The 14372-nt window shown below is 34.7% G+C and overlaps 2 protein-coding genes across 3 annotated transcripts; one reads left to right on the forward strand and one right to left on the reverse strand.

Moving 5' to 3' along the window:
- Positions 1 to 7762: 7762 nt before the first annotated feature.
- LOC145162249 (growth-regulating factor 7-like) lies at positions 7763 to 10240 on the forward strand. The gene is made up of 4 exons (XM_079081449.1): positions 7763 to 8666; positions 8784 to 8942; positions 9121 to 9385; positions 9476 to 10240. The coding sequence occupies exons 1-4, from the start codon at positions 8396 to 8398 to the stop codon at positions 10023 to 10025; spliced, it is 1245 nt and encodes a 414-aa protein (XP_078937575.1). The 5' UTR covers positions 7763 to 8395; the 3' UTR covers positions 10026 to 10240.
- Positions 10241 to 10406: 166 nt separating this feature from the next.
- LOC145165423 (protein IQ-DOMAIN 18-like) lies at positions 10407 to 13211 on the reverse strand. Of its 2 annotated transcripts, none has more exons than XM_079084156.1 (5): positions 13053 to 13211; positions 12646 to 12951; positions 11702 to 11947; positions 11492 to 11617; positions 10407 to 11407 (listed from the first exon to the last, which is right to left on the reverse strand). In XM_079084156.1, the coding sequence occupies exons 1-5, from the start codon at positions 13155 to 13157 to the stop codon at positions 10613 to 10615; spliced, it is 1578 nt and encodes a 525-aa protein (XP_078940282.1). In that variant the 5' UTR covers positions 13158 to 13211; the 3' UTR covers positions 10407 to 10612. The 2 variants fall into 2 exon arrangements, with proteins under 2 accessions (XP_078940282.1, XP_078940283.1); XM_079084157.1 differs by having other exon boundaries at positions 10407 to 11401; positions 13053 to 13210.
- Between the last annotated feature and the right edge of the window lie 1161 nt (positions 13212 to 14372).

Raw genomic sequence — 14372 nt, forward strand, 5'->3', positions numbered from 1 at the left:
ATCAGATCTTGGTGCATTTCAAAAGGGTAGAAGTCCTCATAGGACTTTTGGAGTTCCGCTGTCATGGTGGCCAACAGGATGCATGCTACTTTTGTAGCATCCCTTTCATGTGCCCGGAAGTCAGCGATCTCCTGGGGAGTTGCAGTGGTCTCATCAATCTCCTTAAGCTCCTTGTCAAGGACATATTCTTTGTCCTCGTAGCGGGTAATCATCCTGATGTTTCTGATCCATTCATTGAAGTTGGATCCATCAAAAGTGACTTTCCCACACAAGTTCATAAGGGTAAAGGAGCCTTTAGGATTAGAGCCAGAAGCAGCATTGTTTGAAGACATCTGAAAGAAGAGAACAAGATTAGTTTAGATATTAAGAGAGTCCTTAATAAAACACTCAAATGTAATATTAAGGCTAGGATCCAATCACAATATATTATAACTTAGAAGAGGTATGCCGTAATCCAAGCTATAACATATTTGAAAGGTAGGTGAATGACGATTCACCAATTTCCACCATGAAAAACGAAATATAAATATTAGGTTTTTAATTGGTTCTTAGAAATTCCTAGATTCTTTTGAGATTCAATGAACTTTTCAAAGGCATGTTTCAATCTCGAGTGTGCCCTCCAAGTTTTGTGACTGGGATACCGAGGATCACAAAACGAGGTGTGAAGTAACCATGCAAATCACTTGGTACCCTCAAGGTTTATCACTCAATCGATGTGCCGGTAAACCACACACGCTCCACCGATGCTATGGTAAACCTTAAGTCACCCTTTACCTACCTTGTTAAGTCCAAGTTAGTGTGCCGGTTAACCACACACGCTTCACCAACGACTTAAACAAAGTGTAAAGTGTAATTTCATGGATTAGCACCTTATTCACATTTTCCTAAAGTAACTAAGATTGGGAATTTAATAAAAGCATTTAGTTACTTTATAATATTCATCATACTTTTAATGAGAATTTATAAGTCCTTGTCTTACCCGTTCGGCTAACGACCCTCTACCGATCAAGGAAGCGGTGGGTGAGAGTGGACACCCATTAAGTTGCCATTTTATAGGCAACAACCTTATACCCCCCTTATAGACCGGCTTCGTGAATGAGGCGTACTAGCGGTAAGACGACTTGACGTTATACATATATATATATATATATATATATATATATATTAGTAACTTATAATATTATAAAGTATAAGGGTTGAATTTTAACTTTTAAAATTCTAAGGGTTGGAACTAAAGTTTTAATCAAGACTTTACATGTTCCAAAACTTGAGGGCAAGTTTTGTAAACTTCCAAAACTTTTCATTTCTTATAACTTATGAATTAATTGAGTAATAAAAATGAAGACTCTTCATTTTTATAACTCTTGTGTTCTTTTAATGGCTTTAATAAAAGTGAGACTTTTGGTTTTCCATAACTTGAGGACAAGTTATGGACTCCATTAAAACACATTATGATCATGAATTAAACTACCATGAAGGTTACAAACAATTCCTATGATCATCTAATCTTCATAAGTTCAAGAACATGAATATGAACATTTTCAAGAATAAAAAATTACACTTAAAAAAAACTTGTAATTTTAATAATTGCCATTGTAAATGGATTAGCATAAACATTACACCATCTAAAACAAGCTTTAAAACATCAAAACAGTTTAGGGTAATGTTTCTAGTCCATTTCCAGCAACAAATGTGCAAACTTTCATACGAGCAGAAAACAGAAAAACGATTTTTTTTTTCAAGCTGTTTGCACACAAAAAAAAAACAACAACAAACGAACCTGGCTCTGATACCACTGATGGGTTTTGAGCATTCTAACACTTCCTAAGTGTACATGCAACCCTAATAACCTTGGATCTATGTTTGTCTAATTATCATGCAAAGTTGAATTCCAAGGTTATATTCCTATCTAGCATACATGGGGAACAAATTTTAACTTGCATGAAAGATAGAATAACTTACCTTGTTGTTGCTTATGATCCTTGAAACCTTGTGAGCCTAGCACCCCAAGTGTGATGCCTCAAATGCTTCACACAACACCAAATGCTTTTGGAATGACTTTAGAGAGAATACACACTTCTAAAATCGGCCTAGCCCTCTTGTTTCTTATGTGTAGCCGATTTTGGTGGAGAATGGTTTTCTTATATAGTGTTGGCACATCTAGGGTTACACCATGTAAACCCTAATGTGTCATGACTCTTAATTTCCATGACCCATGGGTTTGTAACTCCCATGGAGCATCCATGGAGCATCCTATGGGTGGAACCCAACTTGATATCCATGGAGCCTCTTAGCCCACTATATAAGATATGAAAGATTTACATAATCTACCCATATATTTAATTAGTTATCTTTTGATCACTTAATTAATTCTAAATTAATTCTTGATCAAACTAATTAAATAATATTATTAATATATTAGAACTTATAATATATTAATAAACCATAAGTGTTATTTCTCTCATTTTAGTTTATCCAATTGCATGGTGCCATGCAACCCAAATGGACCATGCCGGGTCGGGTCAAGTACATACCATAAATAGTTATGGACTTAGACACCTTATCCAACAATAAGATGGTTGCTATGTTAGTGATCGGTTAGATCGGTATCCTGGTTATAGGATGGTTGCCATGTTAGTGATCTATTAGATATGTATGACTATCCTTACTTGCTAGCTAGCGTATGATATTTATGTGCACATGTTTGTTGGTTTGGGGGGTTGGGTTGAGGCAGGTCCTGCTTTGTGCTGTAGGCCAAGATACCCAGGGCGGACCGTATAGACTGCAGAACCGACTAGGGCATACTAGTCAAGCCGAAGGCCCGACGAGCGGTCCGGATAGGCTGAAGGCCCTGAGAGGCGGTCCAGGCGTGCCGATAGCTTGGAGAGCGGTCCAGATAGACTGATGGCCTCTGAGGCGGTCCAGTTAGACTGATTGCTCATTATGCATGTTGTGTTTGTTTATATGATACGGTTATATCTGTATGGCGTTGGTATTTTGGGGGAACTCACTAAGCTTCAGGCTTACAGTTGTTGATTATGTTTCAGGTACTTCTGATGATCGCGGGAAGGCGAAGGCGTGATCGTGCACCTCCTTATATTTTCATGATTTGATTATGGGGATATTCTGATGTTTAAACTCGTTTGAAAACAAATTGTAATAACTTAATGATTTTAAATGTTTTAAAAAATTCAAATTTGGCATGATTTTTTATGGGTGTTACAATTTCAATTAATCACTTGGATTAATTAACAATTTTTAATTAATTAAAACTATATAATTAATTACCAAAATAATTTCTAATTAATTTATTAATTCCTTAATAAATTAACAACTTATTTTCTCCATTCCCATAATGTATTTTTGTCATAAGACCAACCCAAAAAGACCCTACTGTTATTAGAAATATTACCAAAACAGTTAATGACCTTAGACACAATTTCCAATAAATTTAAAATTATCGAATGAATTTCTATGCTTATACTAAATCGAGAATTTTATGAGATAAAAGACTGTCGCGGAAAGCATGCTAAAGCATCATAATGCATGCCATGAATATTTTTAATGAATTGATCAAATAAGGTTCGAATGACATCGCCACTTGTATATTGGGGTGTGGTAAAAAACCAAAATCGAATAAGCAAACCGAACCAAATGATTTTTGGTTTATTTGGTTCAGGCTATTTGGTTTTCGGGTAATTTGGTTTGATTAACCGAATAAGGATACCTTATTTGGTTTGGTTTTGGTTAAATTTTAATTGTTTTGGTTAAACCGAAAAAACCGAATAAGCTATATATATATATATATATATATATATATATATATATATATATATATATATATATATATATATATACTAGTTTATAACTCGTGGGAACCACGGTTACAAAATTAATTAAATTTTTATAGTAAACTCAAAATTTTTAATAAATTATTTTAAATAAATTATTAATTAAGAGATTTTTTAGTTATATAAATTTTAATCATTGATTAAAATAAATATGTGAAATTATATTTTATAGTTTGTATTAATTTTATTTTAATTTTTATTCTAATGTTATTAATTTAATGTAATTAGAGTGAGAAATTTAAGTTTTGAAATTTGAAATGGAGTTGACAAGTGGCATGCATTAATTAGGAGACATAATAAGGTGACACATGACAAAAGGAGAATAAAATATGCATTCATTAGGATGCCTAATAGAATGACACATGTCAAAAGAAGAATAAAATTATCCTTTTATTAGAATAGGGATATATATATATATATATATATATATATATATATATATATATATATATATATATATATATATATATATATATGAATTAACATTTTATATATAAATTTATAGATTAGTTAATAAGATTTTCATAACTTAATATTTAGGGCATCTCTAATGGGATGTTTTTTATAGCTTGATAATATTTGGTCGAATGGTAAAAACAATTTAACAATATTGAAGTATATGATTTTTTTGCTCATTTTTATTGACTATTTAATATATATTAAGTGGTCAATATAGTTTAATATTTTGAACATTCTAATCTTTTTCTCTTTAATAATATTATATTTTATCCCATTGATTTAATTTTTAGTATTTATTATTTATCTAAAGTTTATAGATAAAAAATATATAATATATAAGTATATAATATAGTAATATGTGAATTGTTTGTACGCGAGTGAATGTTTATATTAAAATACGATGTGTTTAAATAAGAATTAGTTATACGATATGATTTTATATAACATTTTATATAGATAAATATAAAATAGTTAAATTAATGAAAAAAGTCGTAAAAAAGTTTAACCATTGGAGAAACAATTTAACTAGAGGTCAATATAATTAAATAGTGAGGTTGTAATTTTTTTGACCTATCATATAGGTTTACCATTGTAGATGCTCTTACTTATTAACCATTATAAATTTATAATTGTTTTATATTTTGTATTAAAAACTAAAAACAATTTAACCAAATGTCAGTTAACCTTCGTTCATTTCACTCATCTTAATATATTAACCTATCTCCACAACTTATGTGTCTGCATCAACTCTTCAAGACAACATATCATGAAAGATTGAATATATTAGTGTATTTTCTTTATTTTGTTTAACTGGTTAGACAAACCGAATAAACCGTAACCAAATAAACCGTAATTGATTAAACCGAACCTTATTTGGTTTGGTTATGGATAGATTTAAAATATAAAAAAATCGATAAACCGAACTGATTTAACCAAAAACTAAAAACCGAACCGAATAACACCCTACCTTTACGGTGGGTATAGAATCTATATCAATGACAACATTCACCATATTTACCAACTCCTTATTTCACTAGAACACCACACAATGTAAACAATATATTATATATATGTCACCATAATTGCAAGCTGGTCGGGTACCTCGGTGTAATTATGCTATTTTGTTTTTATGTTTATGGAGTGATAAAATATGAGGAAGAACTTGAAATTATATAAATATAAAAACCAAGGTGACTAAGATTATCGCATACATGTGACATGAATTATTTAAAGATCTCTTACTTTATGAATGTTATATTGTGTTTCGGTAGGGCATAAAACAAATTTATAGTTAAATAAAAACCAAACTATATATATATATATATATATATATATATATATATATATATATATATATATATATATATAAAGAGGTAGTTTGAAATTTCATTTAAATTTTTTGAAAAGTCAACAAATCAAAATAAATGTTTGACAATGTGATAAAGAATTACAAAATAACTTTTTATAAACATTTTAAAAAAGACTTCAATAAGTTAGAATTTCTAACTTTTCAAAATTCCTTATAACCTTTTGGGTTTGGGTTGTAAAAACTAAAATACTCGTTAAAAGATGTATACGTTTAGACATACATTTAAAAAAAATAACTTATGAATTTATTGACTTGTTAACCTTTTCCATCACAAAAAACTAATTCAAACACTTTTTAAAAAAACTCATTTTCATACAACCATAAGTTAATAAGTCATTTTGTTTAAAAGTCATTTTGAGTTTCAAATGAAATCTCAAATACTCTTTAACTGATAAATTAAATATCATTTACTTTTGTTTATACCAATCTTTCTATTAATGACATATAAAATCCATTAATTTTTCTTAATCATCTATCTTGATTTTGACAATTACATTCATATAGTAATTTCTTTAAATCATCTAACTATTTTGTAGAATTGTTAATATATTTATTTGGATTATCTCCATCTCTATATCTCTATATACTACTAAAAAAGTAGTTCTTTTGACATGTGTCACTATATTATTCCTTCTAATTATTGTCATGCCTTTTGTCAACCTATTGATTCTCCATTTTAAATTTTAAAATTTAAATTTTCTATTCTAATTATATTAAATTAATAACATTAGAATAAAAAATAAAATAAAATTAATACAGATTATTAAATGATATAATTTCACATATTTATTTGAATCAACGATTATAATTTTATATAACTAAAAAAATATTTCTTAATTAATAATTTATTTAAAACATTTAATTAATAATTCTGAGTTTTTACTATGAAAATTTAATTAATTTTGTAACTACATTTTATAAACTAGTTTATCCTAATATACCTAGCAATGTATATCATTAATACATGATTTCACTCGACAAGCTTTTGAAAAATGATAATTGTTTCAAAGAGTCTAGTTTGCCATCATTAATCCATGTTTTGTGATTTTTAAAATTCATTTTGACTTTTTTAAGGCCGAATGTATTCTCCACGCTGAAGATTATGGAGAGCTTCCAAGTCAACAACCGCCACCATCACTGTGGTAATCGGTATACCTGCAACGTACCCATGAAGAAAAAGATGGAAGAAAAAGGAACAAAAGAAAGAGAAGAAGTGTGGCGTCTCGTGGTGTAAACCACAACAACCAACGCTAGTGCTGTCAGGTAAGACAACGCCACCTTCGAGGTAGTGTGCATGATTGTGGTGAGATGTCAATATGGCTATAAACGCCCAGGGTCGGTCCTAAAAAGTTAAATATTCTCAAAAACCCAGGACGAACAAGAAAAAAAGGCCCTTATCTTTATTATAATTTTTTATTTTTAAATAAAATTATATAATGAATAAAATTGGGCCCAGTGCAACTGCCCACTTTGCCCCCTCAACGCCCCCATGCAATCGCCTCTCATAGTATACCCTTAGGCATAATATGTTTTTGTTTACGATACAATTATTACATATAATAAAATCCTTACATTTTTCAATGTGGTTTGAAACTCCATTTGTTTTTGTCGGCAAAATGAAGCTATTTCGCAAAACAAAAGTAGAATTTTACAATTGTGAGATGAATATAAAGTATTTCTCGACGAATTGGGATTCATAAATCTTTATTAAATAAACTTTTTGTTCAGGTGAATATAAAGCATTTTGCAACCATAACCTTTTCTGCAAAAAAGAATGTGATTCATTGTGTATAACCATTTACTTTGTGACGCATTGTAATTTGTAAAGTATTTTTGTACATAACAACACAACAAAATACCCAAAGCCAGGAAAGGATATGTAGAGTACATGTGCCAATGCACAGAAAAGGGTAATGTTGAAGTTTGAAAACGGTAGAAAAGGAGGCGTAAATAGGAGCAAGTAAAAACAGTAAATGGCTGACTGACAATATGCTTTGGTTGGGGTCCCCATACCCACGCACACGAAAACCCAGTGGACCTCCTTCCCGACGCCCAAAAATGGTAAATAGCTCAGCCGATTGCGACGTATCTCGACGGAAACAGCCACGCTATTAACCCTCCTCCTGTCAAAAACACTTTCCTCTAAACAGACAGCTTCTGTCACTCCCTTAAACTCACAGGCAACCGAGGCTCCCCATTGTATCTGAATCAGTATCTCTCACCTTTTTCTTCCATGCAAAACATAAGTCAAACCTAGCTCTGAATCACATAGCTAGGAGAATCAAAGACGTGGCTAGACCCTAATTTATGACTCCTTGCGTTGACTGTTCATTCATTATATCACCAATTGGATTTTGGATTTCATCAGGAACCGGGTGACTGAATGGCGGATGCTGTCAAATGTCAACTCTTTTTTTTGTTTTCTTTCGTTATCATTAATTTGAGCATACACCTAATAAAAGAATTTTGAATCACCTTTTTCAAATAATCTGAACTTTTATCCCCCAAGTCTTAGTAGAGAGAGGAAAGGGAAAAAGATCAAGATAGAGAGAGAAAGAGAAACAGGGGGACCAAGTTTGTAGCTTTTTGTTTCAATCGTTTGTCCCTGTTTTTTTTAATGGGGGTCAATGTAGGAATCATGGAAACCATCAAAACCCCAACCCTTTTAAGTTTCTAGGGTAAAGATAGAAATTTAGGTTTTGTATTTTCTTGAAAAATGGGGAATGGAGACAGAAGCAGTAGTAGGGGTTTTAATATGGGAGGCGGAGACGATGACTCAGGGGAAGCACCCGCACCTGCACCTTCACCTTCACCTGCGACGTTCTTGGAGTCTGATATTGCAGTGGGTATGAACATGCAGCACGCTGTATCATCTTTTAACCTTCGTAACAAGATCACCAATTTCATGCCTCCTTCTTCATATTACCACCACAACCAGCTTCACAATCATCAAGCTTCGACTGAAATTGGTGGTGGCGTAGTCTTCGGTAATAAGCTATAAGTATCAATTATCAAAATTTCATACTTTTTCTTTGTGCCGGATTTTCAATTGTTTATCATGTTGAGTGTAAAGAGAAGACCCTTTTCTGTAATGTGGAATACAGGGTCAGACAGTGGTGGAGCAACGGAAGTTTCAGGGAAAGTACTTTTCACTGCGACTCAGTGGCAAGAGCTTGAGAGGCAGACGATGATCTATAAGTACATTATGGCTTCTATCCCTGTTCCCCCTCAGCTCTTAATACCTTTGTCCACTCAATCCAACAGTACTTTCTTTTCTTTATTTTAATCCGATATTCACTTCCCCCCTTTTTCCATCAAACTATTTGTTTATTTGTTTGAAACTTGGAAAAAAGGAGGCACCTTTTCCTTTTCCTTTGATTTTTTTAATCCGTCAAAAAGTGGAGATGAGTAATTTGATTTTGGTAAATTTGGGCATCGTAGAGGGGGGCATGGACATGAGATTCTCAAGCGGGTCGGATCCGGAGCCATGGAGGTGTAGAAGAACCGATGGAAAGAAATGGAGATGTTCGAGGGATGTAGCACCTGACCAGAAATACTGCGAGCGTCATGCCCACAAAAGTAGACCCCGTTCAAGAAAGCCTGTGGAAATTCAACCCCACAACACTAACATTACAACAAGCGCCCTCAACATTACTCCTACTTCGTATACAAATACTCTTACAACTTCTTCATATCAACATCCCAGGTGAGTGTTCTATCGTTGTTACTAACTATCAGTTTGTTTGTCTTCTAATTTTATGGGTATTTGATGGTTTTCTTGCATGAATACGTGAAGTTGGGCGATCCCTGTATCTGTATCTTCATCGAACCAACAATTTCAGGAATCATTGAATCACTCACCCAGAGTAGGATCGAAAAGGAACCATAATTTTCCTCAAGAACATGAATCCCACAACAACAACTACAGTAATATTTTGGATACTACTAGTACTGCAGGTGTTAGGAGGCAGAATTTCATTGATGCTTGGTCGAGAAGTACCGGAGGAGGGGACAACTGTTCTCTTACTTTGTCAATGCAATGTAGTGGTGGGATTGATGATGATGATCACAATTTTGAAATTGGAATGTTGGATGTGGAAAGAGAAGGGAAATCGCATAACCAGTGGTTGTTGAACCAGAGTTGTTGGATGGGTTCACGTTCAACACCTGGTGGACCATTGGGTGAAGCATTGGGCCTGGGTATTGCTAGTAGTACTGTGAATGGGCCTTTGAGTGGGCCATCTTTTCATGGCCATAGTAGTAGTAGTAGTAGTAGTAGTACAACTACAAGCAGCTTGTGCGAGAATGGTGACACACATGGCCATGAACTTAGCTTCATTAGGTGAACCTGAAACCATGGAAAGCTATGATCAATGGGGTCCATCTTGTGTTTTGTAGTTGAAAATTTCTGAGACTACTTGGGTTTCATTTTACTTAACAATTTTATTTGCCATAGACCATAGTTCATCTTTTTATAATGCCAATGAATCATGTAGAATGAATGACAATTTTATTGTTGATTTTAGTCTTTAGTTTTTATGCAAGATTTCTTTGTTTGTCATTTGGTCTTTTGGAATATTTCTCACTATAATGGCCCACTAGGTGGTTGGTATAAATGTTCAAGAGTCCATAGGCAATCCAATCCACAATGGAATTGGAATTCCTACATGGATTAAACCCTTGAGACTCAAAATTTTGCATGTTTCTAAAAAGATACCACCCCTTAATTATACATTGCACTTGGCTCATGTTAGCATGCCCATGTTCAATAAATATTACAATAGTTGGAAACAATGAAGAGAATAGATTTAATACAAGATATATGAAAATGGCAACAAATGGAACCCTAATTTCTTTTGTTTCGGTTCATCAAACATCACCTAAACTTGATGCTACTTCTTCTCTATGTTATGTCGACATGCCACTAATTAACTCACCTAAGCCACCTTCTTAAATCAGTAGTAGAACAAGGTGAAAGCTCTCCACCATTAGTGCTGTCTGCATAATACCATTGCTGTCCCATACCAACATGACCCACTTGGACACTCTTGAAGCTTGGACTCCTCAAGTTATGGCCATAATTATGATCAGAGTAATAATGACCCTTGTACCCCTCACTGCCATTGTCACATGGATCAGGGATGGGGTATGCTAGTCTTTTCTTAGCAGACCCCACTCGTTCCCTCTCTGGTGTTGCGGGTCTCTGTCTAGGTGTGCTTTGCGACCTTATCTTTGCTTTCGCAGACTCTGTAGCAGCCATGTAGTTAGGTATTGCTATGTCGTTTACACACGTGCTATACCTAAACATGGACCCACTGACACGTGGGGTTGAGCGTAGGCTATGTATGTTTGCATTCAAGTAATTTCTCTCCTCTTTTGAACAATGCGGACTTGCTGACCGGATCTGTAATGGTCTGGTCTTGATCGGAGATGGTGTGATGGGTTGTTGACCTGTTGAAGGACTGTAGCTTGATCTTCGACTCGGTGAGTTGGGGATGTAATGTGAAGCATGGTATTGTTGTAATTTGTAAGCGCTTGTACCTGAGCGAGAATTGGGTCTTGAAGTATCGATTTCAACGGTTTTTATTGAGTCCCTTCTGTCTAAAGAAGCTCTGCTGGTTCTCTGGTTTTCCCATTGCTTTGCTTCTATCCACCGATCTAACCAACTAGCACTTTCTTCAAGCTCTTTTTCATCCATGCTAGATGGGTTTCTGTTGAGTTTCTGCATCTTGATATGGGTTTTCGTTAGCGAGTCTAAAGAAAAGAACATGGCCATGAAATCTAATTACGATCGAGCCAGCTATAAGTGTACCTGTTGGGAGAAAGCTGTAGCAAGAGACGCTTCACGTTCCTTTCTGCTCTGTAATATCGCATCCAGCTCTTCAAGAGAGTGTGGTCTGTCACTCCAATCATCTGGAATGCAACTTCCGTCTCTGGACTGTTATGTAAAATCGTTAAAGGACTTAAAGAAACACTGTCTCTTTAGTGTAAAGGCAATATATATAGAGAAAGCTATACTTACCATGGACTTCCTTTGTCGTATATCTTGAAGGTATTTGGATTCCAAGAAAGTTGGTGTTTCTGCCATCACTGACTTTCTACCTCCGTCATGTGAGAGCCTGGATCGTTGATCATGTAGTCGTGATTGTACTCGTAAAAGTGCCTGCATGCATCTTAAAGTGATGGTTGCTTGCTTTCTTACATTCTGACCTCGAATCACTGCTTGAAGCATCACTATCCCCTTCAGTGCTCGTAGTGCTCTTCTTGCCTTCAACCACAGTAAAAGCACATTCAAATTCAGAATTAATCAGAAATATGATGGACCCACCACAAGTTATGTTTGTCACGTGACATACGAATATGAAAATTCATAGCTCGTCGTTTGTCGTGATTTCTTTAATTCATCGTACATCTCTCTCATGTGAAAGAAACAACAAAAGACAAAAGAATATAAATATATTTCTTGAAACTTTAAAAGAATATTTATATATATGTGAAGTAGTTAACGTTATAAGACTGTTGCCTCTGCCATCGTGCCCTACTCACATGGTTGTGATATATGGCTTAAATTCCATGTTACTATGATAATATTGTTTAATGAATAGTTGTGAGTTTGCAATCAGTATTATCTGTTTATCTTATAGTAAAATGAGATCTTTACGATAACTTGTGCACTGGCACGTGAGTTTCTGCACCAAGTACCCTGTCAACTACCAGAAATTAAGTAATATGTGTCCAGAAACCATTACATCCAGGAACTAAGGACTTCATTTTAATTTTTGTTTGCTTTTTATGCTCTAACTAAATCCAATATAATCGGCTACTTAGCGTAGATTATGGTTTTGTTTTCATAAATTAGATGACTTATACGCAAATTTGTTTACCGAGACAGAAACATAAACCCAGTAGACCATTTCAAACCGAGTAGAAAGATCTGTATGCTATGTAAAAGGAGGAAAGGATTACCAGGTAGCCACGGAAAGATGTCTGAATGAGAATGGCAGCGAAATGGTGCTTAACAGAAATGGGAGAAGGTCTGGTGGTGAGACGAATAATCTCCGCAGCTGCATGGGCGGTAGTGGCAGCAGCTTCAGCCGCTTTAATGGTGGCTGCCGCCATTAAAATGGCACGCTTTTCCTCCTCTGCAGCGAGGTCATGGACAGCATGTTTAGGTTGTGGAACATCGTTACTTGATACATTATCTCTCACTTGACTCGGTATTTGTACAGCATTTGATGATTTTCTAAACAACCATCTTCTCTTCTCCCTCTTCTGCAACAAAACCATAATCAATATATTCACAAAGATATATAGAAAGCCTGACCCTGTGCATGTGTTGTGTGTAAAGTAGAAGTGGTGTTATATATACGTACCCTGTCCTCTTCTTGATCGAAATCTTGATCTTGATTCTTTGATTTATTTGGACTAAAAGCTCTCTTGACTGCGGTAAACCACGAACCACTTCCTTTCTTTCCCATATCAAGAGATGATGAAGGTGGGAATAGAATGAAGAAGATATGGTAAGAGATATATATATATATATATTTAAGCTAAACTGATGATGGGGTGGGGTGGGGTGGGGGTGGGGGTGGGTGTGCTCAAGTGTCCAATGAGGTTTTGAATCAGGCATCCACCCCACTGAGGGACGGGTTGCGTAAGAATCCAAAGACCATTGTGAGGGGTGTGGGATTCTTGTTTATCATGAACAGAAGCCATGAGGGTACTCTCATTATTTAATAACAACAATCAAGTATGAGACCACAAAAGCTCTCACTGACTGATTTCACGTGGTCACGTACAAGCCCCAATGACACTCGATACCCGATATCAGTGTGGGTCTGGGTCTCTCTCTCTCTCTCTCTCTCTCTCTCTCTCTCTCTCTCTCTCTCTCTCTCTCTCTCTCTCTCTCTCTCTCTCTCTCTCTCTCTCTCTCTCTCTCTATGGAGGTTGGGAATCTCTCTCCCCTCGTTGGGAGTTAGGCAGGTGGACTCGGTCAAATGTTTACTTTATTTGGTTTGACGTTACTCTTGCTCCCTCGTTTTGTGCATTCATGGCCTGGTTGGGTTTTTCCAGATCGCATCCGATTGGGGTAAGAATCATTGTGCTGATTCCTATGTCATTTCAGTCTCTAGCAGAAATCTCATTGGTGTTATCATGACACTTGGCCATTAACAAACGCTAGTTACGTCTTATCCAATGTCCATACTCGTATTTATATGCTTATATACTTGCCTAATATATATACTTTTTTTATTCATGAATATAACACATATGGATATTAGCAGTGTTTCCTATAATATACAAGAGATAACGAGATAAAGTATCATCAAGTACTAATATCAAATCAAGAATTGGTATAATTAAATGTGAAGAGTAGGTAGTTGCACCAACCAAATAGCTTTTGCAATGGTCCCCTACCTTACCTCGTTTGCTCCCTCGTATCTAAATGTTATCCCATCAACTCTTTATATGTTTATTAACTTAAAAATAACGACATGTATTTCATTTATTTATTCTTTTTGTTGTGGTGTGGATACCTTAGTTCATATGGTCCTAATCTAGCTATCAACCCCGTATATGAATATGGCAAATTTTCTTTTATAAAAATAGTATATAACAAGTTAACATATGAGTCCATCACTACTCCTTAACGGATTGTCCTCGGTTTAATTGCTGCGATGACAATTTGTTTT

The sequence above is a fragment of the Lactuca virosa genome, chromosome 3 (assembly GCF_052849685.1).
Source record: "Lactuca virosa cultivar CGN04683 chromosome 3, Lactuca_virosa_CGN04683_v6, whole genome shotgun sequence".
NCBI lineage: Eukaryota > Viridiplantae > Streptophyta > Magnoliopsida > Asterales > Asteraceae > Lactuca > Lactuca virosa.

Bases quoted from the DNA above. Each gene is read 5' to 3' on its own strand.
- LOC145162249 (XM_079081449.1), top strand. From the start codon at position 8,396: ATGGGGAATGGAGACAGAAGCAGTAGTAGGGGTTTTAATATGGGAGGC. The intron at 8,667-8,783 runs GTAATAAGCTAT...TGTGGAATACAG, and splicing joins TGGTGGTGGCGTAGTCTTCG to GGTCAGACAGTGGTGGAGCA. The intron at 8,943-9,120 runs GTACTTTCTTTT...TGGGCATCGTAG, and splicing joins TTTGTCCACTCAATCCAACA to AGGGGGGCATGGACATGAGA.
- LOC145165423 (XM_079084156.1), bottom strand. From the start codon at position 13,157: ATGGGAAAGAAAGGAAGTGGTTCGTGGTTTACCGCAGTCAAGAGAGCT. The intron at 11,948-12,645 runs GTAATCCTTTCC...CTGTGGTTGAAG, and splicing joins CATCTTTCCGTGGCTACCTG to GCAAGAAGAGCACTACGAGC. The intron at 11,408-11,491 runs GTACACTTATAG...ACCCATATCAAG, and splicing joins CTACAGCTTTCTCCCAACAG to ATGCAGAAACTCAACAGAAA.